The sequence below is a fragment of the Neltuma alba genome, unplaced genomic scaffold (genome assembly GCF_004799145.2).
Source record: "Neltuma alba isolate B1F8T4 unplaced genomic scaffold, ASM479914v2 tig00010929_pilon, whole genome shotgun sequence".
Classification (NCBI taxonomy): Eukaryota; Viridiplantae; Streptophyta; class Magnoliopsida; order Fabales; family Fabaceae; genus Neltuma; species Neltuma alba.
Genome location: NW_021635704.1, coordinates 189715 through 217142, shown reverse-complemented (window position 1 = coordinate 217142; position 27428 = coordinate 189715). Strand labels below are relative to the sequence as shown.

General features: G+C 35.4%; 1 protein-coding gene across 5 annotated transcripts; it reads right to left on the bottom strand.

The window, feature by feature from the left end:
* Positions 1-708: 708 nt before the first annotated feature.
* Positions 709-26611, bottom strand: LOC114760055 (ubiquitin carboxyl-terminal hydrolase 12). Of its 5 annotated transcripts, none has more exons than XM_028949304.1 (32): positions 26505-26609; positions 26214-26277; positions 25605-25755; positions 25271-25428; positions 23933-24198; positions 23642-23860; positions 23400-23508; positions 23202-23317; positions 22901-22999; positions 21095-21204; positions 18591-18665; positions 16620-16698; positions 16343-16489; positions 16177-16257; positions 15939-16058; positions 15234-15356; positions 14503-14580; positions 14276-14364; positions 14092-14200; positions 13921-13989; positions 13674-13784; positions 12719-12774; positions 12323-12500; positions 12072-12173; positions 11903-11974; positions 9686-9751; positions 8710-8775; positions 7193-7276; positions 6922-7038; positions 1972-2046; positions 1767-1853; positions 709-1351 (listed from the first exon to the last, which is right to left on the bottom strand). In XM_028949304.1, exons 1-32 carry the CDS (start codon positions 26532-26534, stop codon positions 1310-1312), a joined length of 3348 nt encoding a protein of 1115 aa, XP_028805137.1. In that variant the 5' UTR covers positions 26535-26609; the 3' UTR covers positions 709-1309. The 5 variants fall into 5 exon arrangements, 2 of the variants coding, with proteins under 2 accessions (XP_028805137.1, XP_028805138.1); XM_028949305.1 differs by having other exon boundaries at positions 26214-26274; XR_003742013.1 differs by lacking the exons at positions 709-1351; positions 1767-1853 and adding an exon at positions 6699-6824 and having other exon boundaries at positions 26505-26610.
* Between the last annotated feature and the right edge of the window lie 817 nt (positions 26612-27428).

Below are 27428 nucleotides of genomic sequence, written 5' to 3'. Positions count from 1 at the left end.
TTTGAGTTTTTGAGTTGTCTCACTTTACATATATTTCTGCTTCTTCTTTTTTTTTTTTCGCCAGACAAACACACATTTCTTCTACATCACCCTTATTTTCATTTATTTTTTGCCCGTTTCTCCCTCCTCCCTCTCGGTTCATATCCCGGCTAACATGAATGTCCACAGCTAATCGTGGGGCTAATTATAGCCTATATAGTATGCTTATTGATACATTAACTAGAATATGCCCATGTGAATCGAGCCAACACCGTAGCTAACCGATGACGCCAACTGACATATAAACAAATTGAAGATTAACTCATGATTAAGGAGGATTTGATAGAATGGAACCAACTTATCAAATAACCTCTAACAAGATAAGGTTACGATTTAAACTATACATCTGAAAGGTTTGGCCGAAGAAAATAAAGCAAAGAGTTCTGCGGTTTTGCAACCTGCCTAAGGTGCCCAGAGCCCTATTTATCTATGGTTATACTCCTTCGGTCATTAGATTAAAAAAATTAGATAAATTAGTTAATTATAAAAAATATGATATGTTTTTTTTGTAAAATACTATAATTATTTTTCTTAATATCCTTCCTTCCTCACTTGATTATGATTGAAAGAGTATCTATAGGAATAGTTTAGAAAAAATTAATAAATATAAAAAATATATCTTATATTTAGGATTAAAATTAACTTAATAATATTAAGGACCAGAAGAGCACATTACAAGTCAAATTGTATAAGAAGCAAATTTCTAACATCCAGGTCGAAAATTCGTTAAACCAATGAGCCCAATTATCGGTCAGTCAACTTATTTGTTCTAAACAACCAAGCAAAATATTCAGCTGCTACAGATACAAAATTGAACTATGCAAAAGGATATTAACACAACTCGTAATGCGTCTAATAGCTAAAGAAAAAGATGACGAGATTTTTTTTCCCCCGAGGAGGGGGGCCCCTGCAAAAACAATACGGTCACCCCTATCCTCAATGCTTATCTCCGGAAAGATGAAAAAAACTCGACGGGGAAAACACTATTTGGATGACATGAATATACCTATAGCCACTATACAGCAGTGATCACTCCACCAAAATCGCATGTCCCAAGCTACACGAGTTAAAAAAACTCAATTTTCATGATCGCCACAAAAGTGTGCTCGAGAGATTTTAGTTCAAAATGCTTCAAGGCTAAAAGCTTAAGAATTATGGATACGGATACGCCGAAGTACTCGTACGAACATTGACAGCTTCTCCATCCTAACTTTCTTACTGCCTTCAGAGAGCTCATTATATTAGCTTGAACGAGTTGGCTGAGGGTTTTCTAGTTGGAGATTTTCACTGGCTTCTCAAATGTATGACGATTCTGCAAGATTGAGAGATAATATCATAGGAATCTAAAATTTGTACATAAAATTAATAACATAAGTAACGATATAATGATCTCTTCATTTTTCTTTTTCATTTCGAGGATCAAGAAGATATGTAATTGAAGTATCATGTCCTATCAATTTTTAGGCTGTAAACAGATTTAGGTTAGAGCAATAGTCAGCGAAAGACCACACCGAGGACCATCTCAATTCAACCCATCCAGCTACATAACGAATCCACGTAATTGATTATTTTATTTAATCTCTGTGACAATGGATGCTACTCACTTAACCTATATATAGTTCTATCCTACCCTACTTTACCAGTAAGAGTCGTATCGACAAGAATTTAATCCCATCCCTTAATTAGATAGGTTTAGTCTGAACTCTGAAGAGCAACATATCACACACCTGGTTTGCTGCAAAGGACCTTTTTGCGGCATGGTCAGTGTGCTCCAGTCCAAGATATTGCTCCCAAGCACCATAGATATCCCTTCTCTAAAAATTAAAGATACAGTAAGTAACTCGTAGAAAAGAAGCAATGTCCCTACGGAAATCCTTAGACTAACACAATCAAAAGGAAAGGCAAGCCGCAGGAAAGAGAAAATTAAAACACCTGAAACCGAGTTGAAACTACACTTGAATCTTGAAGGTATTCAGGACGACCAGATGATAAAAAAACAAACTTCCACTGGAAAAAAGGGACAACAGAAATATTACGTCATTCATCAAAGAAAACCAAATTCGTTCAACATAAAAGAGTTCCCACATTAGAGTGAACATGGATCAAACTGATCAGCCAGCAATCATTCTAGACGGTGAAATGATGGCGCAAACAACATAAATCTCTTTATTACAAGAGGCAGGTTAGAACCATTCCACAAGTGCCAAAGTTAAGGCACGTGAGATTGATAGTACAAAATGATGGTGAAAGTGATGGAGATGTTAAGCATTATAAGTTGGGTTGATGAAATGGAAGAAGGCATCAAGAGTCATCTGCGATCATAAAGTAGCTAAGAAGCTTAAAGGGAAGTTTTATCGAAATGTTACAAGGCCAACAATAACTCCGCCTATATTGTATAGCCGGTCCCAAGCCCGGATAAAGAAGGAGGGTTGTGTTAGGCCCTCGACAGCCAACATAAAAACCCGTCGAATCTCATGAACATGCGTCAACGAAGTAATTATGCTAACGTTAGGTTGTTGCCCAGAAGTAGTGCACTGTATGACTCGAGTACAGGGAGAAGTGGGCTAGAGTTGCTGCATCGTCATCCGGATGTAGTATTAAATGAGCGAGGGCTACCGCACTCTCTTGGATAAAGACAGCTAAAGAAGTTAGTTTGTGAGACCAAGATTAGATCTGGCACTTGGAATATTGAGACGCTGAATGAGAAATCTATGGAGGTAGTAGGAGTTATGAGGGTCAGAAGGATTAATATCTTATGCCTCCAAGAAAACAAATGGACTGGAGAAGTTGCCAAGGAACTTGGAGAGTATAAACTATGGTACACAGGAAAGGTGAGTGTAAGGAATGGTGTTGGTATCATAGTTGATGAAACATGAAAAAAAAAATGAGATAGAGGTTAAAAAGTTTGAGGACAGAATAATATCTTTAAAAGTAGTTGTTGGAAAGGATACTATCAATATCATTAATACCTATACACCTCAGGTTGGGGCAGAGGCACACCTTAAAGATAAGTTTTAGGAAGATATGGAGGGGTTGGTTCAAAGCATACTATTCGAAGAAAAAAATTGTCCTATAACATATAACATAGAGTACTTATCCTTGATGTACGTTTTAAAAGTACCAGGCAAAAGTGTCATCAAGTGGTAAAACCCAAGATTAAGTGGTGGCAGTTAAAGGGTGAGAAGCGGGAGTTATTCAAAAAGATCCTTTTAGAGGAAGGGATTTGGGAGTTGCAGGGAAATGCAAACATGATGTGGGAAGAGATAGCTACAAGGGTTTGTATGGTAGCTAAAGCAATTTTGAGAGAATCCAAAGGTCCTGATTAGAGAGATAAGGAGACTTGGTGGTGGGATAAAAGTGTGCAAGAGAAAGTCAGACATAAAAGAGATTGTTTTAAGACCATACATTTGTGCAATAGTGTAGAAATCCAGGAAAAGTATTAGTTGGCTAAAAAAGAGACGAAGAGAGCAGTGAGCGAAGCACATATTAAAGCTTATGAGGGGTTTTATCAGGAGTTAGGAACAAAGGCTAAAGAAAGAAATATTTACAAGATTGCGAAGCAAAAGGAGAGGAAAAAGAGAGATCTGGACCAAGTAAAGTTTATAAAGGATGAAGATGATAAAGTGCTAGTCACTGATGGTGATACTAAGGACAGATAGGAGGCTTACTTTTACAAGTTGTTTAATGAAGGCAGCAATTATGTGACTCAGGACTTACAGGACTTGCTAATTAACGAAGATGATCGGAATTTGGCTTTTTACCACAAGATCTGTATCGGAGAAGTTAAGGCAACTCTCAAGAAAATGGACAATGGTAAAACCGTTGGGCCTAATGATATTCCTATTGAAATTTGGAAATGTTTGGGCGATGAGGGTGAGGTGTGGCGAACCAAGCTTTTTTAATAAAATTTTACGCTCTAAGAATATGCCGGATGATTGGAGGAGAAGCATTTTAGTTCCTATTTACAAGTATAAAGAAGACATTCAAAACTGTGCAAGCTACAGAGGGATAAAACTTATGAGTCATATAATGAAGTTGTGAGAAAAAGTGATGAAATATAGGTTGAGGTTGAAGACTTCTATTTCGGAAAACCAATTTGGATTTATGCCAGGGGGATCCACATCAAAAGCTATCTATTTACTAAGAGGGTTAATGGAAAGATATAGGAGTAAAAGAAGGGATTTACATATGATTTTTATTGACCTAGAAAAGGCTTATGATCATGTGCCAAGAGAAGTAATGTGGAAGGTTTTGGAAAAGAAAGGTGTACGGGTTGCTTATATTAAAGCCATACAAGATGTGTATGAAGGGGTAACTACTAGTGTAAGAACGCCTGGAGGTAAGACAAAAGACTCCCCATTAAGATTGGCCTACATCAGAGATCTTCTTTGAGTCCGTACTTGTTTAATATTAGTATGGATGTTCTAACCAAATCTATTCAAGAAAGAATCTCTAAATCCATGCTCTTCGCGGATGACATAGTTCTCATGACGGAATCAAAAAAAGAGATTAACACTAGATTAGAATTATGAAGAAGGACTTTGTAGTTGAAAGGTTTCCGCTTGAATAGAAACAAAATAGAATATATACATTATAATTTTGGGGGCAGGCAAGGCAATGGGGATTTGGAGGTGAAGATGAGGGATCAAATCATTCTTCAAGTATCAAAATTTAAATATCTAGGATCCATTACGCATGAGGATGGGGAAATTGATAGAGACGTCTCTCATAGAATACAAGCTGGTTGGTTAAAGTGGAGAAAGGCTACCAGAGTTATTTGTGATAAGAAGGTACTTGAGAAGCTTAAGGGAAAATTTTATCAAACTGCTACAAGACTAGCTATATTGTACAGTAGTGAATGTTGAGCAATAAAGGGAAAACAATAGCATAAAGTTGGGGTAGCAGAAATGATGATGTTGAGATGGATATGTGGTCATACAAGAAAAGATAGGATTCGAAATGAAAATATCAGAGCAAGAGTCAGTGTAGCACCTATCCAAGAAAAAAATGATTCAAAATCACTTAAAATGGTTTAGATATGTGCAGAGAAGGCCATTGGAGGTCCTAGTGAGGAGGGTAGATCAGACAATATGGAGTCCCATAAAAAGAGGCAGAGGAAGATCGAGAGGAACGAGGTCATTGAACAAGATCTCTTGATCAACAACATATCCAAGAACTGAGTTGTTGACAGAGCACGATGGCGTCGTGTAATTCATGTAGCCGACCCCACCTAGTGGGATAAGGCTAGTTGTTGTTGTTGTGTTACAAGATCAACAATGTTTTATGGTAATGAATGTTGAGCATTGAAGGGCAAGTGCATAACATTGGGGTAGCATAGATGAGAATGTTGAGAAAGATATGAAATCATACAAGAAAACACAAGATATGTAATTATTGTACATGAGAATGGCTCTATCAAGGATAAAATCATAAAAACAGTTTAAAACAGTTTTAACATAGGCAAAAAGCTGGTAAAGGCGCCCATGAGGGGGGGTTGAGTGGTAAGAAAAGTAGAGAGAAGCCAAGAAGGACGCTCAAGGAACTTACAAATGGGATATGTTGGTGAATGATATCTATGAATTGATTGCAAATAGAAAATAACGACATCATGCAATTCATGTACTCAACCTCACTTAATAGAATGATACTTGTTATTCTGATATTTGAGAGGTCCCTGTATATGTTCAATACCAAATTGATTACAAACTATTTGTTTGTGAACCATGCACATGGTAAGATGATTTCTCAATAGCTTTAAGTTGATAATAGTTCATTGGTGATGATTTTGAAGGGATCAAAAGTTTAACAAAGGAAGGAATAAAAGTATTGAAATCAATGTAAGTAACAGAGCATTTGCATCATTAATGCGGACGTTCAAGTGAAAAGATTCAAGAAAGACAATTAAAAGAAGAACAGAAAAAGAGAAAGAAGAAAAGGAAAGGAATAAAGTATTGAAATCAATGTGACTAACCGAGCATTTGCATCATCAATGTGGATGTTCAAGTGAAAGGATTCGAGAAAGACAATTAACAGAAGAACAGGAAAGAGAAAGAAGAAAAAAATGGTTATATGATAATTTGAATTCTTGGCTGGTTGTGTGCACCGCAGTACAATCTTCTAGGGTTTTATGGTGTATCTGGTTTAGCTTGGAGGGGAGCCCAAGGAATTATGATGGTATGTCATGGTCTCTGCAAGAGGGTGGGATACAGGTGAGTTTTAAGCTTCATTCTGGCGTTCTTCTCAGAAGTGTATTAATAGGAGTGCCCAGTGGAAGGTGAAGAGGGATTGGAGACTCTGCACATTTAATAAAGTTTCTTTGTTATCGTTTCATAACAAGATACCCAATGCAACACACACTAGTTCTAATGCAAACAGGAGGTTTAGGGGCAAGAGATATAGAAACAGAGAGGGAGGGAGGGAGATCACAAGGCTTCTAAATATCATTCATCAGGTGTGCAGTATTTATCATTGGCTGTTTAGAGACTAATCTTTCCTTCCCATTAAGGAAATGTAGCCATCAACTTGACAATATGAAAATTAAAAACACAGGCAAATTTGGGTTTCCTTCACAAGAAGAAAACTCACAAGAATACAATTTAAAACATAAAAGCAAAGTCATTTCTTTCAAGAATAAACTTTTCCATATTTCCTATCAATACCTCGTTTCCATCTCAATAACTTCTCCCTTCAAATAAACCTTTCTATCAACATTCTTATAAAATGTGCGCGCTTGTGTGTGCGCATGCGGCACTCACACATGCGGCACTCACGTGTGCACACAATACCTAGTTTAATCAGAATGCCATTAAAAGATGACTTTATAACGTATATTTGCATGCATTTAGAAGTAAAGACATCAAAAAATTTCCACGAAAAAAATACCTCAAAAAATTCTTCATCAGGAACTTGCAACTTCTTCTGTATTCGCAATTTGACTTCAGCTAAGGTCTCAAACTCAGAAATCACCAACAAAAATGGATCTCCAAAGTTCTGAACATGCTGCTTAACCCATCATACCACAAAAAAACCAAAACCACCCGACCAAGATAAATCAAATCAAATAAATTAGTAGTAAGTTAACACCTCACATAAAGCATGATTTTATGAGGTGATCAGGGAATAGCAGCAAAACATTAGTACTATCTAACAATACCTGATTTTGAGTTGTGTCTCTCATGAAATGACAAACATGGATCAACCGATCATGAAGACCAAGCTTTTTCTCTTCCTCAGGAATCTGGAGCATAGAGAAATAAAAATAAAACTTCATAGCAAGAAGCTGAAAGGAAGAGGAATAATACTGTAGGGTGAAAAAGTAAAGCCATTACAGCAGAGGTGTTTAATGAATTTTGAAACATCCCCCCTCTCACCACCCAAAAAAAGGCGGTTTGGCATATTTCACTGACAAAAAGTTTTGACAAATTAGTGTGGTTTGCTCTGCGACTTGTGAGATTAATGATTTACAATCAAGCAATCTATAATTAGGGTAATTTTAAGGGTTTCTTCATGTTGGAGAGCGCCAAATGCCAACCCCCTTTGCACTATCTTCTCTTTATTTTTTAGGGTTTACTATTTTGATTTTGATTATTCAATCCATTTAGGGCCCTGTATGATTTGGCCAGATTAGGAAAATACTACGAGGATATTTTTATTTTATTTTTCACTTGATTATAGGAGATTCAGTCCGATATATTGCTTCTCATCTGCTACATGTATTGCGCACAACATGAATAATACCAAGCAATTGTGTCTCAAAAATCTTCAACAATTAATTTTAAAATTTCAATTTCATTCTCAAAGTAGCAGATCAAGTTTAAACCATCAGAACAATGTTAGTCATAGTACCATTAGATAGTTGAAGAAAAAAACAGAGAGAGAGAGAGAGAGAGAGAGAGAGAGAGAGAGAGAGAGAGGAAAACACGGCTGAGGGATCAAGTGGAAAATAATATAGTTAGATACCCATATAACACTGGCCTAGATAAAACCATCTTTAAGTGTTACCCTTCCAAAACAAAATGACCAATCTACAATCCACATATATTATTACATAAACTGATGGACGGCTGAGTAATCAGTTTCTTAGCTTCTTGATTATATTCGATTAACAAAAGGGTAGGGTACTGAATAACCTGGATAAATTAGGATAAGATTCTAGATAATGATAATATTTTATCTAATCTACTAATTAGAAATAAGGTAAAATTAAAAAAAATACACTTAAATAATGAACTACTTAAACTTAAGACTATTACATTGTATCTGTGGGCCTTTAAGCCCTCCAGCTTTGTTTCACCTCCCAACATAAACTTAAAAGTAAACATATAATAAAAATTATTTTCTAGTACACTTTCTTCATCTATTTTTATCATCTCATTTTCTTCCTAGTTTAATATTCATGCAGACATGTAAGTTCATTTTTCTAGTACATAAAAGAGAAAAAGAATGCACTCATCACAAAATTTATAAAAAAATCATAATAGTGTACCATTTAATAAAAATTCAGCTACATTATTACCCCATATTTGATAGAGGTTGAGGCATGCCAATTGGCCACCGATATCAACCAATTCAAGTCATCAATTACCATATATCAACCCATCTATCTAAACAGCGCATCATACAAACAATCATTCCAAAATAATCTGTGTGGATACGATAATAGTTCTTTACCTCCTCAGCTCTTAATGTCCAATATTGATCATTAATATTCTCAATCTTCTCGTTGAGAAGGAAAACCTGGATTAGGTAGAGCATAAAATTACAATAGAAACTAATCAGCAATAGAAACACCTTCAAAAACAAAAATTAGAACAGAAAAACAAGAATAATTAAAATCAGGAACATGGCTTAGAGCAAATGGGTACTGTGGTGGAAAATGGTGAATGCATTAACACGTTGAAAATGCATCAAGTAACATAATTATTAAACAATAATTAAATAACCATTGTTTGAAAGTTGAAACATTATATTTACTTATTATAATAATTAAATAATAATTAATAAAAGGATGAAAATTAAAATTATTTGTCCTGTATGGTATATCTAATAGATATTTTCATATACTAACCAATTTCTCATTTCAGGTGATCACAAATAATAACAAAATTAAAAATGATTTGAAAATAAAGCTTTTGTACAAAACAAAATATCAGGATGGTTCACCAGCAATTCCCATTGTAGTTGTTTGGCAGTTAGAAACTTTCAAATAAACATGAGAAGAAAAGAAAATACGGAAAAAAGAAAAATAATAATATATTCTCAAATGCTAATTACAATGATTTAATATAACCATAATTCAATTCCTTAAAAAAGGGGTATCATACAACAGTTTATTGGTTTTTCCTCCAAACCACTCGAACTGGGAAAATCAGCATGAAAGAGTATGATTTTAAAGAATTGACGAATTCTCCTTCCCTCCTTATAGATTAACACATAAAATGGGAAAGTCTAAACCAAGCATTTCTGCAGCTTCCCCTCCAAACTCCTCAAACCAAATATCATAGAGGAATCCTTTGCCTGAATGCTGGAAGTAAATATAACAAGAGCAGAATAGAACAACAATGCTCAACCCCTAGAACTTGTTCAAATACCGTTAAATAAAAGTAGAACTCAAAAGAAAATTTACTGATTTAATAATATAACGCACCTTGTAGATTTTATGACTAAAAACCTCGAGCAATCTAAGCTCTACATCAGGACGTGATAAATCAACCTGTTTCACAGCACAAAAATATTAGTTAAAAAGACTTCAACTGCAGAAATCAGAAATAATTGGCAAATATGAGAAAAGAATGCAATGCTAATGATAGAGTAATAGGTGACCCAATAGAAGTGGAAGAAGTGAAAGTAGGGCAGAGGCCTGACAAGGCCATTCAAAGGTAAGTTATTACATAGTAGTAATAGAAGTTTTTAAATGCCGGTTGTGTTTTGCTATCAGTTATGTTTGAGTCATATGTAATATTAGTTTTTTTTCCAATCTATGTGTCATGTTCAAGTATAAATACTAATGCTTCAGAGACAGTAGGCAATTTAACGTATTTCACTACCTCTGTATTAAAGATTCCCCTAGCTTCCTTGCTCACAATATCTAGTAAAGAAGCCTCAACTTCTTACGTTACATATCTTAGATTTTATCATTTTGGTATCAGACCCAGAACAACCCATTATGAGTGCACATCCCACCCACAATTTCCCATCTTTAATAGACGTGTTATTGTCTCCTCCACCTTGAACACTACGCACAATTTCTTCTTACGTTGCATGTTCTAGATTCTATCTCCCTAACTGTTCCCCACAGAAATAACCCATGCCCTTATCTCTGCTATTCTTTTGTTCAACATTCCACATAGTTGTTTGCCTGGTTCAAGGTGGAGGAGATGATCACAATGCTTGGGACGAGATAGTCATGGGACAAGTCCTCAAGCATCACGTATTCCTCACTAGTAGAGTCAAATAGTGACAGGCGAAACATGCCCTCAAGGAACCAAACCTATAAAATGCCAAGGCAAGAGGCGCTAAAAAGGCACAAACCCTGGTGAAGGAAGGCATTACAATTTTAAAGAAAATGTTGTATAAACTATATAACTAATAACTCAAATAATCATATAATATTTTAGATATAAATCATCACTATTTTTTATGAGGAAAATTTCTTACCCCATTTAATATTTTAAATTTTGATCTTCCTATTTTATTACAAAACATTCCTATCTTCCTTATTTTATTATTATTTTTTATACAGGTGCTATAGTTTGTTTTAAATATACAAATTTTTACCCTAAATTCACAATACAATTAACCACAAAACTAATACCCTAGCATGGAGAGTATTCAACAAAGCTAAAGGCAGAGGCTTGGGACACTGGCAGAACAGCATTAGAGACTGGGACACATTTTCAACAAAGAACAACAAGAGCAAAACAGCAGCCATGCTGAGGATCAACATGTGCGCCAAACAGATGAGTTAAACAGAAGGGTAAAATAGGGAATTGACCACAAAAAAGAGAGAGAGAGAGACAGACAGACAATATCTATATACATGGATGACTGAAGAAGACATAATAATTTTGAAAATCCAGATTAATCACAACAAAGGATGAAAGAGAGGATGAACAGCAAATCAACAAATTAATTACAACAAATACACCAACAAAATAAGATGTCGAATGCTCAGAAATCAACAAAAGCAGTCAAGCCACAGATAACAAAAGCAAAAAAAAAAAAAAAATCACATATACAATTGAAAGAGGGAGAAAAATTCCTGATCAAGCTATCAACAGCTGAGAACAAGATCTAGGAATATAATGGAACACGTACAGACATGAGAAAAAGAGAATCGGGAGTGATGCCAACAAACCACATATTTGCGAGTAAGTAGTTTCACTGATTTAACAAGACATGGTAGATTCAAGAAAACTAGTCAGGTAGTCAAGATTTCAATTTTTTCCAGCTTTATTGTTCTTTGATACTACCAATCATTAATTATTTGTTAGGTAGGAGGTAAGTAATTTTGATATAATCTAAGGGGCATTTTAGGTGAAAAGTTACTAACTGCTGTTAGAACTCTGTAAAGTGACTTATATATTGAAACATAGGATTTTACAAAAACATGCCTTACATTTGAAACAGAGGAAGTGACCTCTTCCCCGCCCCCCTTGTCATCAATAAATTCTTTTTATACAAAAGTATAGGGAAAAAGTTAAAAAAATGACAATCTATTAACATGGTAAAAGAAGTATCTATAAGACGAAAGCATAGGAAAGGGCACCATTCAAAGTAGTAATACCATGTTTTTGCAAGCGTCTATCTGCAATTAGTGCATCCTTTATAATTAAAGCAAACATTATGTTTGTGTAAAAGTTACCTTCGATTTAAGATCTTTAAGTACATCATCCACAGTGCTCTGTTTCGGTAATCTAATAGTATGAGTCACTATCTGGTAAATGATAAATCTGTTAGAAGCATAAGACTTGATATAGAAAGACTGCATAACAACTACATGATATATGAGGGGAACTAATACCAACACTCACTTCATCCGTGGTAGCATGATGAAAAGCAATTTTAAGAGTTTTCAGCCCTTCCAGTTCTGGCAGAGGAATATCCAATACTTCATAATACAAAATATCAGAAGTCTAGAAACAAAACCAAATGGCGAGATTTAGCATATCATAGTCTGAGAACGAAAACAAAGATCCATTTGAAATTCCTCTCAACAAATTCTTCCAAGCAATTTTAAAATGACAGAAACTATCACTAAAGACTTGGAATTGACAATGATAACCTGATTGTAGTGTACTAGCAAGTCGGACAAATGTTCTGCTCCTCTGTACTTGATAGGCTGCGGTTTAGGCTGCTGGGAGTAGCAGTTATGAGATGTTAGCCTGATTTTAGAAGGATCATCCCAGTCAAGATGTTGTGCTACTCTTTCAACGACATCATCATAGTTGTGAAGCTTTGACCTATATTGTTGTAGAATATAACATATGAGAACCACCGGACGTACTTAAATGAAACATATCAATATATCAATATAATATATAAAAAGAGTCACACTATATTCATAAATTTTAACTTTGTAAATGATAGAGCTCTTCTTGGGATCCACACAAATGCATGGAACTCACTATAGTTCATAGGAAAAAAACAATTAAAATCAAAATTACACAAGAATACTCACAACTCAAGACAGAATTCATCCTCTTTTGGTTTCCCCAAATTGCGGAAGTGTACAACCTGCAGATTAAAGTGCTATAAGAAATCCCACAAAACAAACACTGTAAGATATTAAAACACGAACTGAAGGTTAAAACCAAAAATCGATTCCTTTATGACTAATCATTAGTTTTTCTATCAATAAAAAGTCTAATTTATTCAAATAAAAGAGTCTAATTTAATTTAAGCAGCTTCCCCCCTTCTTTGCTCCTTAGTTTTTACTGGTCAAAATTAAAATAGGAACATACCAGACAAAGGAAAGCAGAAGCTTTTAGGCGAGGCTAATGATAGAGTTGCTTGTACTGGTCAAAATTAAAATAGGGAGATACAAGAAAGAGGTAAGCCACTTTCTGATCCAAGGTAGGCATTGACCTCAAGATTCTTACTCTTTTGGAACTAAGCATTAGAGTTGCTTTAGGGCTGCTATAGGCCTGACCAAGGAAAGGGTTGTATGGGGGCTGTGACTTGTGAGAATCACTTTTTCTACTTACAATAGTTGTTGGTTTCTCAAAGGGAAGGCATGGATTATTTTGCATTGAGTTTGGTGAGGAGAGTGGCCTCTCGAAGATTACCTTTCTTCATCATTTTATCTTTGTTTTAGTGTGTTCTCTTACAGTTATAACTTATGTCTCTTCTTGGAGGAAGATTATTGTGATTCAATCCAGTTTCAGTGTTGTTTCTCTACTATCTCTGTTGGCTTCTTTCAGTATCATTCTCTAGCAATAATGAATGAAAATATAATTTTTCCCCACAATTCCACAGCCCCATATCTAACACATCAGATATGGCAAGGTTACCTGTTTTGCTGATTTTATGCTTCTTAAAATGGGAGAATACAAGATTAAATATACAAAAATAAGAACGTAACAAAAGAAATACAAGAATATTCATACAATATCCCATCCTCAGAAAGCTCAAACCTGGCGGTTATGCACATATTCCAAGAATGAAGGAACATCTGGGTAACGATATTCTTCACTTTTTCCAACTTGTGAAGCCTTCTGAAAGCATATAATATCTCCATCCTCAAGCTACCCAAAAATAAGAGGGCATAGTAAGATGCATGGATAAGTGAGCCCAGAAAAAAATACTGATATTGTCAAAGAAACAATATAAAAGGGAGTAGCAAAACATCAATCAATTCATATAAAAAAAAACCTGCTCTACCTGACTGACACGGAATGTGACCTTCTTGTCAATATGTTCACATATAACATGAGGCTCAAAGTTAACTTCCTGAATGAACATGATAAAACATAAGCACTCTTTCCCTCTCTTGTTCTTTTGATGCTGTACATATTACAACAATATAAAGAGATGTTAAACAATTTGACTAGCCTCAAAGAGTTCAATTTCTTCTTCAGGAGCAAATCCAACCATCGCATTTAGTTTGGCTAATATATGTACAGGCTTCCCATGGCTCTTCACAAATAGTCTCCCAACATACCTGAGGAAACCAAATTAGGAAACCCCAAGCAATTAAGCATTGTTTAAACTCAAAGAAGAAAGGGAGAGGAAGTACCGAAGCACTTCTACTGCAGGGTCATAAAGTTTAAAGAAAAGTAAGAACTCCTCTTTAGACCTTGCTGGTGGAGGAATGGGCTTCAAATCCTAATTCATTTTGCGAGTCATCATGAATAAGTCCGTCTCAGTTATAACTAAGTCATAAAGGTAAATTCCATGCCCAAGAAAACCCCACTATAATTCAGATAAACCAATTGAAGAAGAAACTATCAAGGAAAACATTACCTGCCCCGTCTCTGCTTCCAAAAATAACTTGAGCTCTGCGCTATTAGCCTTGCTAGAATTTTCTCTTAGTTGTCCCACCTACAAATGTTCAGTGTCACATCACAGCTTATACAAATCAACGTCAGCAAGATAATTATGAATATTCCCCATTATGTAAACATCACTTTTTATCAAGAAGCTTTAATTCTATTTTTATCAAGAAGCTTTAATTCAACTAACAAATAATATTGTTAAGATTTTGAATTCTTTCTTCTCATGAGTCTTGGTAAAAATTCATTCAATACTATACAATATAACAAAATAGAGAACTTTGATAACAGGAGATTTTCTTTTATTTCTCTTTTTATTTTTTTTTACTGGAGTGATAATAGGAGAAGATTGGCCTGTCTCAGTACTGATCTAACGCCACATTCCCAACATCAACGTGAAGATACTCTCCAAAAAAATGGTCATGATATAATAATGGACTCTTGAAATTATATTCATTAATATGAACGATTGAAACATATTAATGAATAAATTAGATGACACAGATCATTAATTCCTTTTTACCTATGTTAAAAGGTACAAACACAAGCAGATATGAGGAAAATCCCACACAACTAAGATTGTGAAGAAGGGTAAAATATATAATAGTCAACTCATGAAGATATGATAGCTAAAATGCTTTATGAAATATAAGAACGGATAAACTTGATTTGAAAATAGGCAAAAAACTGAAAATTACTCACAGATTGAGCTTCTTCTTCAGGTGTCAGTGGTCTATGTAGCCTATATGTGTGGTTTTGGCGTTTCGCCCACAACCAAAAACGTTGACACTCAACAGGTACACCAAACTCTCGTGCAACTTCTTCCTGACAAAACCTTTGTCAGAAATTCATTCATTACTGAAAATATTCTGAATTTTTCATGAGTCAGAGAATATTGAATATCGATACAAAACGACAGCTAAACAAAAATAAACATAAATCGGGGAGATAAAAGACATGAAAGTCAATGCTCCTGGAAACGGAAAAATGCATTAAAAATTAAAAATTACACAGAGCAAACATTAAGGGAAAGAAATGCCCAACAGTTAAGAGGAGATTAGGGTTGACTGCTGCACAGATTCCAAGAGGAATAAGCCAACAAAATATGCTGAAGGTCATAAAGGTGGAATCACATGAGATCTGGAAATATTTCCACATGCGGTCATGCCCAATTTTTTTCCCCCTAAACGAAGGCTATGGAATTAATCCATACAAAGGAAACTGCAAACAAACAAAGCACAGCCACCCATCCTCAGCTCTGCCACAGTACAACAAGTATCTCTGCAACCCTTCCCAGCTGCAATATTTCTTATTTTATAATGAGCTTCACAAATCTAGAAGGCGATCAACAAAAAAAAAAAAGGCCTAACAAATCAAAGTGAGCCAAAACAAAATGTCCAATAATACCTTAAATGAGGTGAATTGCATTTGTTTGTTAACACGAAAACTTCGCACTTTATCATGATCCACAAGATCAAAGAATATATCTTTCCCAATTTGTTCATGCAGATCCACATCACATGCAACCTGAGGCCAACAACAGAAAGTTTAGACAAAATAAGGCCAAGACAAAAGGCCCATGCATGATATACAATACATCAAAACCTAACAATTCTTTAACGGAGATAAGATTACAAGTTTAAACCTTCATGATAGTGTACAAATGAGCCTCATCCTTTTCCTTCATCTGCTTCTCTCTCTGTTTTTGTTCTTTGTTTAACCTCAACTGCATAGTGATTCTAAAGTTAACCATGCTTACATGCAAATACCACATAAAAATCATGCCATAATTAGCACAGCAGATATCTTACCCTAAGGTGTTCGGCGATGTCCTTCTCATCCACATTACAAATGATCTTGTCCTTCTCACTTTCACGTATATAAACAAGCATGTAAGCATTTGAGTGCTTTGTAAATTTGAAGGAAGAGTTATCGAACCTAGGATTTGTATGAGGTAGCTGTGGAGGACAAGGAAAAATGAAGGAAACAGGACAATATTAGACAATATTAGAAGAAAATTTTCATTAAAACAAATATAACATGCCAATGTAAATGAAGGAGGCTAAATCACTGCTTATAGAGTAGTACCTCTTCTTCACCACCATATTGTTCTTCTAAAGCTCTCTTCATATCTTCTTTTGTTACTCGTTCATCATCAAATTTAAACCTATGAACAATCAAATCATGTTGCACATTCAAACTTGATACAATATGAAACTACAAAAATAGAGATACGTTAAAGGCCCCACTAGAGCAACAAGCAGAATCATGCTTGAAATAGTACTGTATAATCTATCCAACATATAAATCATTTTATACTATCTGGTACTGGCTGCTTCAAGGCATAAGATATATGACAATATCATGGCTTTGTTGATAATGTGAAGAATAACATTTTATAAATGCAATAGAGATTATACTCATTATCTAACATGATAACGAAGATAGTAGAAGCTGTGGTGGTGATGAGGGTGGGGAAAGAAGAGATAATGGTGGTGACAACATTGGTGACAGTTGTGGTGGCAATGATGGTGGTGAAAGTTGAGGTAGAGGATAGAAGGACAGTTTTGGCATAGTGGTGCTGTGGTGGTAGCAGCAGAGGCAACAATGGCCCCATAATGGTATGGGTGGAATGGATGCCAGCTCTTGCAGGGGTGGCAACTGCAGTAGCTAGAGGAATGCAATGCTGGCAAGGTAATAGCAATGGTGATGATAGTGATGATGAGAATATATTAGCAACTGAGGATAGAAAACATAATTTTTTTGCTATGAAAAGAAAAATAATAAGATATCTTGTCATGGCTTCTTCAACCCTTCTTGGGTGGATAATGATTTACCATATAACATTTTCTATCCATCTAACTCAATTCTTTGCATGAACCAAACAACACTTAAGTATGGATGTATTAGTTAGTAGGAAAAATGACATTTGAGAACTTTCAAAGAACATTAACTACAATTAAGGACAAGAAGATTTTAGAAACTCCAAAGATGGACCCATGGTCTTTGGTTAGAATTAAGATTTTTCTAAGTTGATTTTTTAGTACTTAACTTTGATTCTTTTCAATACTTGATGCATGTAAAATGGGAAATATAAAGGAAAACGGAAAAAAAAAAAAAAAAAATTCACCGACATAGGGAAAACATATATGCTAGCCCTTTATATAGAGAATGTTGACTAAATTCCCAAACTACGCTCTTCCTGCAACGTAATTAACCCCTAATTCCCCATATAACAGTACTCATCTTTACTATTTTTACTACTCTGGTATGATTTTTGTTCAGCAATTCATATTTTTATTTTCGTCAGCAATAAAAATAAAAATTAGTATTCAAAATCAAAGTTGAAATAGGAAACGTTGAAAAGATGATTATTTTTAAAAAGGAAAAAAAACAAAGTACCGAAAAATGAAAATGAATACTAAATAATCAATTTAAAAAAAAAAAATCAATTCAGGACAAGACCTTGGTCCTTTGAAATTTCTAAATTCTGTAATCTTCAAGTGTAATTAATGTTCTAAAAATGTTCACAAAATATCATATAACTCCAGTGCACCAAAAGATAAGATCACAAGACGATAGAGACAATCGTAACAATTCCAGAAGAAAAAGAATGCCCGTGGGAGATAAAAGAAGCAGTCAAACTCAGAGTAGTCAAAATAGAGCATTTAGATAGGATTAGCCAAGAGTTTGAAAATTTCAACTTGAACACTGTAAGATCCCACTTCAGCAAAATCATATAGTCAAGATGGTGGTGCTGGTCACATCAAACCTTAACAAATCTCTTAAGTCAAGAGATCTGAAAGTCGTAAATCACAAGATAAAAATACTAACAATTCGATACTATAATACAATATAAGGTGGTAAGCTTGGACTGTACAAGATTTTTCTTTTTACTTAGTACAGGGGAGTAAGCTTTATCAGGACATCAGAGACAATTCAGGGTAGAAATATGTTTAATGTAGGATCAATGCAAAGAAAGATTGGATAATAATGTATCACGCACAAATAATTGCTCTGATTTTGAATTTGGAATTTTTTCTGGAACAAAAAACATACCACTGATTTGATAATGTTGGTCTAATGAAAGCATAATAGTGTCCTCCATGAACCCCACCAGAGTGAACCAAAACACTGCAAACAAACAACATTGACAAGATCCATAAACATAATACACAGTCCAATGCAAGCCAAACCATTAAGATGCAAGACTCATTACTAACCAACCAAATTATTGTATCATACAAATACTTTTGATCTACAGAAAAACATATGGCACTATCCAAACATAATAGTTTCCAGATAAACAAATGGGCATTTCAAAGAACTGAACAACTTCCATTAATGAGGCATTTGTTTGTTTCAATATGTTTATCCTCTGACCCTGATGCATTTCTTTGAGCAAAGTACCAAGGCTTCAGTAAGGATATGGAGCCAGAGAACTGTGGAGCACAATCATTTCCGCTTTATGTTTACTAGATTCAAACATAATGGTCACCCTTTTAAATGTGAATCCTGCATCTTCAGCTGAAGTAACACGGGACAGTTCCGATGCCTCCACTTTGATGTTCTTCTCAAGGTCTCTTCAGGGGGTATCTCTGTTTTCTTTTGTTCTTTATCAAGTTTTGCATGTAATGTTCTTTCTCAGTCTAGAAAAAATCATTTTAAACCCAGAATGAGGAATAATTGAAGCCAGGTACAGTTCAACCTCAAATGAATCGACAAGCCAAACCCTATTCAGTGGTGACCGATCTTTTTGTAATATTGATGTCAGGAAAATTCAATGTCCAACATCCATGACAATCAGCCGGTGGAGGTTCCTAACACTCCTAAATCAGGGTCTAAGAGTTGGAGAATCCAAGAGAATCTGCAAGTTGTTCTTCAGATGTCAGAAGTTAGGTTCATAGGCTGAAAGTGAGAGTTTCAATGCTTTCTAGCTGAATAACAGGATAGAAAAAGAAATATGAACTAAGATTATATTTTGGGTTTAAAGGGCAAGGAGAAGCCCATCCATCGTGTGTTCATGGCTAAGTCTAGAAGTGGTGAAGGATTAGGAGAGTATTATGATTCTCAAAGATACTACCTGAGTGTTAAACTAAGGAGACTTCTTAAGAGGGTGTTAGGTCCCAAGTCCCTCACTCAAATAGGTAAGTCTTCAATAGGAACAAGAGTCATGAAGGTAGACCCTGCGTCGGCAATAGTTTCACTATCAGAGAAAAGATCATTAAAAGCCTTTATAACATTGTCCTCCAAAAAAACCCCAGGATATGTTCAGGAAAAAAACAAAGAAAACCATAAACCTTCTCCTTACCATATTCCTCTTCACAATCGGCAATTTTTCACAAAACACACCCATGCCCTTCCAAAGCCAGCAATTAATGGTGCAAATGGACCTGCCTGTAGAACCCCTTGAGCCAGATTTCCTGGCCCATGGCCCTAAATGGGTTAGAACCAGTGGCCATCAGGCTGGACCAGGGGAAATAGCAGGTCAAGAATGGACTAATTTTTTTTGGGGGGGGGGGGGAGGTTATAAAAATACCCCTGAAAATGTCATTGTCCTGTTGTCAGTGTCCAAAATTCTCATATGAGGAAAAAGATAACCTTATGAAGCAGACCAAAACCACTGGAGCCAAGGATTAGCATAAAAAATGCTAAATAAGCATCATTTGCATCAAAATTCAAATCCTAGCTCCCAGAGTGGGCAAGGTTGCACCAGATGCTTTTGGCCCTTTTCAGTTTTTGACTCAACCCAAAATGACCAGGTTGGAGCAGGTTTGCTGAGCCAACCAGACTTCTGGACAACCCTACTGATACTAAATGAACTCAATCGGTTAAATCTATTTAGTAAGGTTTGCAAAGCGTGACACAACTAAGTATTTACGTTGCAAATGGTACTGAAAAGCAACATTGTTATGAAGGTAACATCAGTCTCCATCCAGCTTTCCTTGGTTTGGCAAGGCCCATCTACAGATCCAGGTGAATACCAATACAAAATTTGTTAGGGCTCAACAACTTTGATCTGGGTTGCTCCTTGCCAATCCGCATGCCCACTGCACTTACCTTTCCCAGCAATTGCATGAGGGAGGACCAATATACACTTCATATATATCAACTATTAATTGCTTCACACTTGTTTCATGGAATATACAATGGATGATTGATTAATTGACTATGTTGTTGCATGTGACAAAGAAACACGTGGCAAAGTAGTAAATTCTTCCTGATGTTAAAATAACAAAAATATTTCCCAGAATATTTGAGATGGATGCTGACAATAACAGAAATTGGCAAAAAATTATTTTCAAATTGAAAATGGAAATGTGATTGAAACAGCATCTTCAAGGATACTCAATTCATCTAAAAGAGAGGTTCATGTGACTACATCTAAAGTTCATGACCTGCCTCTCTAATTCCAGCAAATCAGCTCCAATAACTCATCCATTAGAGATGGATGTGTAAAAACGGTTTTCAAGTCTAACAAAGAGCTAAGCTACATAGTTTGTCAATATGGAAAACGATGCATTTATTTACATGCAATCATCAATGAGACGTAATCATCATACCTGTGAAGGGTGTAAAGGTTCCGAATACTTCTGTTTGCTTCAGGAGATAAATATTTGCCATTATCCCTATCAAGATCCAGATGCAAGGGGAACTCATAATGGTCATTGATCTGTTGGCAATCAAACTATCAGTGATTCCAATTCTGGGCACCCAAATGAAAACAAAATCATACAGAAGAAAGAATAAAGCACAATGTGGGCAAAAAGAAAATCATAAAGAAAAAAGAATAAAGCACAATGTGGGCAATATCTAGAGCCAAGAATAGCATCTAAACAAGCAACTAAAAACCACTGTAAATCCAAGAAGCCAACTGTACAGTTTGCTTCAAGTCATTAAAAACAAAAATCACTTCATCAACAAGAATTAGGAACACTTCAGGGAAGGGAAAAAGAAGAGCAGCTACACAGATATTTACCCTCATTTTCCGTTTGAGAAGACAAATTTATCAAAAGGCACCAAATAAATAGAAAGGAAAAAAATTCGCTAGGAAACGGGGTAAAACCATCAGCACCAAATCTTCAATCCAAAGATCCACCTATTACTTTCAAACCAACAATTGGACAACAATAAACAGCAAATTATGAGTTTCTCATCCTTGTGTTTGAACCAACATAAAAAGAATAAAAAAAGAGTTATTAAAAATAAGCCAAGCACATAGTTAACATTAAGCTCGCAGAGGATTGGAAAGCTGTGGACAATTTATGCTAAAACCCATATTACCGTTGGAAATAAGCAGAACTATACTCTCAAAGAGATGGAATACTTTTTGTACTTTTTCTTACTATAAATATAATGCAGCATAAGCTATCTTCTTATGAATTCCACAGTATTCTATCTCTCTTTCTCTCTCTCCCAACTCTTACTATCAAATTACAATCAAGAACAATAAAAGGAAAAAGCAAGAAAACTAAACCCAACCATCATAACATCAATCTTAATGATACTCCAAGAAGGATGAAAGTAAGCCAAATGGCCAAGAGCCTTAAATAGCCAACCTAACCTAGTATCCTCAAAACGTCTGACCAGCCTTGCAATAAGAATACGATACCATCTTTCTGTATAGGCAGCCTACTAGGCAATTCATTGTGTGGAGATTTTCATGAAAAAGTGGTCATTCTGCATTTGGTTACAATAATAAAAAGTATTTTTTAGTTAAAAGCACTTCTCAAAATATTCAAAGGCATTCTCGAATTAATCAGAAACCTTACTAGCTTTCAATTATTTTTAAAAGCATGAACATCTTGAAATTCCTTATAAGTGCTGTTTTTAAGAGGGAAAAAGCAATTTTTTTTTTCATATAGCTCACAACTAAACTTAAGGGACTTCCTACACAATAAAGCTAAGATCCCCAACCAGTCTGATATGAGTCCTCCCCTTCCAACTCGTAAGTCTTAATGAACCAAACCAGATATGAAAGCCTCATCCTTGGACCACCAATCCTAAGTTTCGATTGCCAACCAAACTCTTAATGAAGCATATGAATAAAATCATTCTTAAAAGAAACTCTTCCGCCCAATGAGCATAAGGAAAAACCACTCAGTCATTCAGTATCAAGAATCAAAACACGTTTTCCCTAAAAATAAAGGTTGTGAATAGTTTAGTTATGACTTCAAGCAAAATATAGGATAACTCAAGAGGCGTCAAGGCCATGATTACACTTTTATTACCGTTACCTTACACAAAATTATGAAGCAACTACATCTGGTGCTACAGAAAAAACTAAACAAAGAAAGTTCATTATTCTTTTTTTTTTAGTTTGACTATATACAAAAAGGGAGAGGATTTGATCTTGAATTAAAACTGACCTTTACCATAGTGTCTCGCATATAATCATACTCAAATCGCTTTAACTGAAGTTGAAGGACAGGTGGAAAATCAATGAACAACACACCTTTCTTGGCATCCTGAAAGTGAAATCTTAGTAATGACAAAACATGAACAATTACAGCACTAATGACAACAGGGAAATCAAAAATCAGTACTTCAAGCAGTAAGAATATCAGAATAGCAAGAAAGAAAGATTATTATCGAGAGTATCAACCATAACTAATCCAAAAGAAAGAAGCTAGATTGGCAATCATAGGGATAAATTCAGTTATATTTTACCTGTAGACCATACTGTTCTGCATGATACTTGTTATCACCCTCAAGCCGCTCCTCTTCCACATACTTGTCAAACGAAGCATAGACATCTCGACAGCCTTTTACATCAAGCTGAAGATCTACAATTTAATATCCCAAATTTCATAAGAATTAGTAGTGCATAAAATAATGATGTAAGCAACATCTTCCTAGAATGCATACCATAAAATGATTCTTTCCTTGTTGACCTATAGTCCACATCGATGCATTTGATATAGTTCATATGGTGGCCTTCAAATAACTGCTCTATGGTGCCTTCAACAGCAGTTCCCTATGCCAGTAGGAAAGTCCAACGCATTGATCTCCAAGACATCAATATAAATATTCATGTGTCTAAAAGGAGAAAAACTACCTTGTCTTTACAACATGACTGAAAACAGTTTCCATTAAAAAAAATCATGTACCTTCATTTTATCTTCAAGCTTTTCACAGAGAACCCTGTTAAGCTCTTGGACATCATGCTGCATAAATGAATCGTGTGTATCCCATCCAAAAGACTTCGTCAACTCCTCCGTTGCTACACTAGTGTCACCATACTGCAACTTGTAAAATAAACTCTGTAATGCCAAAGGTATGCTCCCTGTAGGCAAATCATTCTCAGTTGTAGGCATATGGTACACAGCCTGAAACAAACAAAGGCTTATGAGCTGCTTCCTTCTACATAGAAACACATGGTTTATAACACGGCAACTGACCTTTCTGAAATAAGAAATATGGTACAATGTCTGAAGTAGAGAATTCATGTAACAGGTAGCTCCTTGGTTTTTCAGTCCAACATAACCAGTTTCTTTTTTTGAGTCATGAGAACAGTAATCAACCTCTGTCCGTACAGAAACATCAGCCTCAACTATACATGTATCATTTACAAGATAACCTCTACCAGGATCATACAATTCAGCAAGAGGCATAAATCTAGTAAAACCCCAATCACTCTCACGTGCATTGAACTGGTGTTGTGTTTCTGCAATGAAAAAGAGTAGTCATATCATGTTAAAGCACAATAAGAGGATAAGAAGGGAGCCACAAGCATCTAGGTGCCTTCTTTTGGTGATAGCTTAATAAGACTAACGAAAAATTATGCCATCTCAAGAAAACTTCCTATCTTGTCACGTAATAAAAATTTTCCTACCTATTCATGCTTTTGGACATCATATGCTTGAATAAACAATTATGCTATCACAGTAAGGATAAAATATATTTTGCATGAGAGAAAAAATACTACTTTTACCTTACAAGCAAAGAAGCAACTCTTAGGAGCATTTGGGATCCACATCAACGTATGACACAATTCACTTGAGAAATAAAATCAATATAATTCAAATCTTATCCCACTCAGAGCATAATTAAAAAATGAAAACAAAAGAAAATTAAAATGCATACTTTTTAAGGAATGCAACTGGTAAACCTCAGTGCTATCACATCAGTTGACACGACCACTTAAATCTCCAACTAGTGTTATCTTCACAATAGTTTCACTACCACACTTTTTACAGTAACAGCCGCCATGAACATAACTGTAAATAATTATTTTAAATGCTTGCATTTTAATTAGTAAATCAACCATCAAAACAAATTGTTTACTGACTGCACAAGAGAATTTTCTGATAAATTGTTTTTATAAATGTTGACGACTCTAGCCATTGAGCCTAAAGCCCACTGACTCTGCCATACTCATCTATCTGAAGTAGACTGAATCAGATTTATTTGAAGTATAGTTTCGATTCAGATTAAGATAATAAGAAATATAATTAACAGCTAAGCAAAATCTAATAAGAAATATAAAAAGGGTGGGTTCAGCAGCAGATAAGACTGAAATGTTTGGCCATCTAGCAGCATCAATTGGCAATGCTAGATTAACCAAAGCATACAAGATGAGAAGTATAACATTTGAGTTCATGAGCTCCACTTCAATTCAGTATATTGCAGTGTATACAAAGAGAAGTGCCGAATGCTCTCCTTCATACATGAAAAGCCCCACCAATGTAACTCCGTTTCTTATATTATACATACAATATGAAGACATTGGAAAGTACCTTTGCGGATTGAGTCTATGTTATGAATTTGACTAACAATGGTCAAGCTGAACTGAGCATATATACTCCACCCATATTGCAATGTCAACGAATCCGCAACATCCAGATACATTGACAAATGATCAATATTGTTCCCTTTTGGGAAGATAAGTATCTGCCTGTCGTTGCGATTTAATGGCGATCAAAATCAGTCGAGACCAGCATAATTTAGCATTTATATCAGTACCCATATTAACAACTAATAAACATTAATTGGCAAATAGAAATTCAACAAAAAATGTATACTGGAAGATTTTAATTCACCCAAAAATAATATTGGCAAATATCAATGTACCATTTGTAACCCCCCACGCAGAAAATGTCAGAATATATGGGTTTTCTTGTAAGCCTGGAAAAATTGTAAATGGACCAGGTGAATCTCCCTGATGGTGAGTCATCCACTACCGCAGGAGCATCCACTGCACCAATGTTTTCCGCTTGGACAACTACAAGGCGAAACATAAAGATGTGGATCCATTAAAGATAACTAACTCAACCAGTTATACATACCATTATGCCATTTATAAAACAAAAGAAAAGGTACTAAATCTTCATCATTTTAAATGGACCGAATAAACAAGACAAGGCCCCCAGAATAACCGCGCAGCGTAATATCCACATTCCAACCCGAATAACAGCCTCAGCAACCCGAGCACTCCCGCAACATATGCAAGATAACCGGCCAACAGAAGAACAACAAAATGAACATTATTTTGTTCATCAAACCTACCGCTCACTTTACATTAAGCACAGTTGACCAAAACTAAACCAACTGCCATAAAAATACGTATGATCTGATAACAGTAAGGGAGATAACTTTCGCGCTAAGTATTATCATCATACACATTCAGTGACTGATCTTCCACATGGCAACCTGTAAGTGACATCCGGAAATCCAATTTACCTTGAACAGGTCGAGGACCCGCTGGAAAGTCGGAGCGGGGACCAAGTGTCTCATCGTCCTCCTGCTGTTGTAGAAAACAAAGTCAAATTGGTAAACCGCATCCAGTGACCGAAAATCCTAGTAACAAAGCGAAACAGTGGAGAGAAAAGTAGTAATTACGGTCGATTTCAAAGCATAAAAAGCAACATGCACAGCAAAACCACTTCCATTATCGATTGCTCTAGAATTGAATTAAAAGCTACAGAAGAAAAGCCAAAAACAGAGAGAAGAAAGAAAGAAGTTCGTAATCACATCTAGTGGCGGAGGAGTCATCAGAGTCATTTGCTAGGCCGTTGAAGCGGTTCCAATCGAAGAATCCAGAGACGGTTACAGTCAGGGAGAAGGAGGAAAAGCAGAGAGTGCGATTAAGCGCGGCACAAGAAAGAAAGCGGTCATTTGGCCTTTTATACAAGCAGCGTCGAGGGAAAGCGTGTCAATATGTCATTGGCCTTTTGTACATTCAAAATTGAGCATGAATTTTGTTTATTTAAGGTGCCGTTGTGCCTTGGCAAAGGAAAAGAAAAGTGAAAAAATAAAGAGAATGGCTCCTGGAGTATTGAGGTTGCGTGCTCATCAATCTAAGCCAAAAGAAGCCCCGTTTTAACGTTACTTTTTTACCTGAAATTCTAACGTTCATATTTCTTAAATAAACGATATTTATTGTTTTTTTTTGCCAGCTATGTGGTATTTATTGGCATTTCTTTACTTTATATTAGTATACGTATAGATGCAGATTTGGACATCAAGAGATGTAGATTTTGGTCTCAAGTGTCTCGAGCTCATTTTTGGTTAATATTTTATTTTATCTCTAAATATTTATCAGCTAAATACAGACATATATGGTCACTAATTAAATACAGCATTAATATGTGTAAAGAGTAATGTATTTTACCTTTATATATTACTTATGTTGATTATGTTTTTATTTTTTTGGCAAAAGTTTGTGTCAACTCTGTTGTGCATCCAAATTTGATCTCTCATATCATCGGCTGTTTGGCCTAGTGGTATGCATGTGTGTGTGTGGGAGTGTGTGCGTGCGGGTTCGATCCTGCCTCTTGTAACCAAAAAAAAAAATTGATCTCTCATGTTTTGGGAGATTTTGAAAATGCTAATTTCTCTATTAAATTGTTGGCAAAAAATAATTTTTCTATTAAATATATTGCTGAAATTTCATAC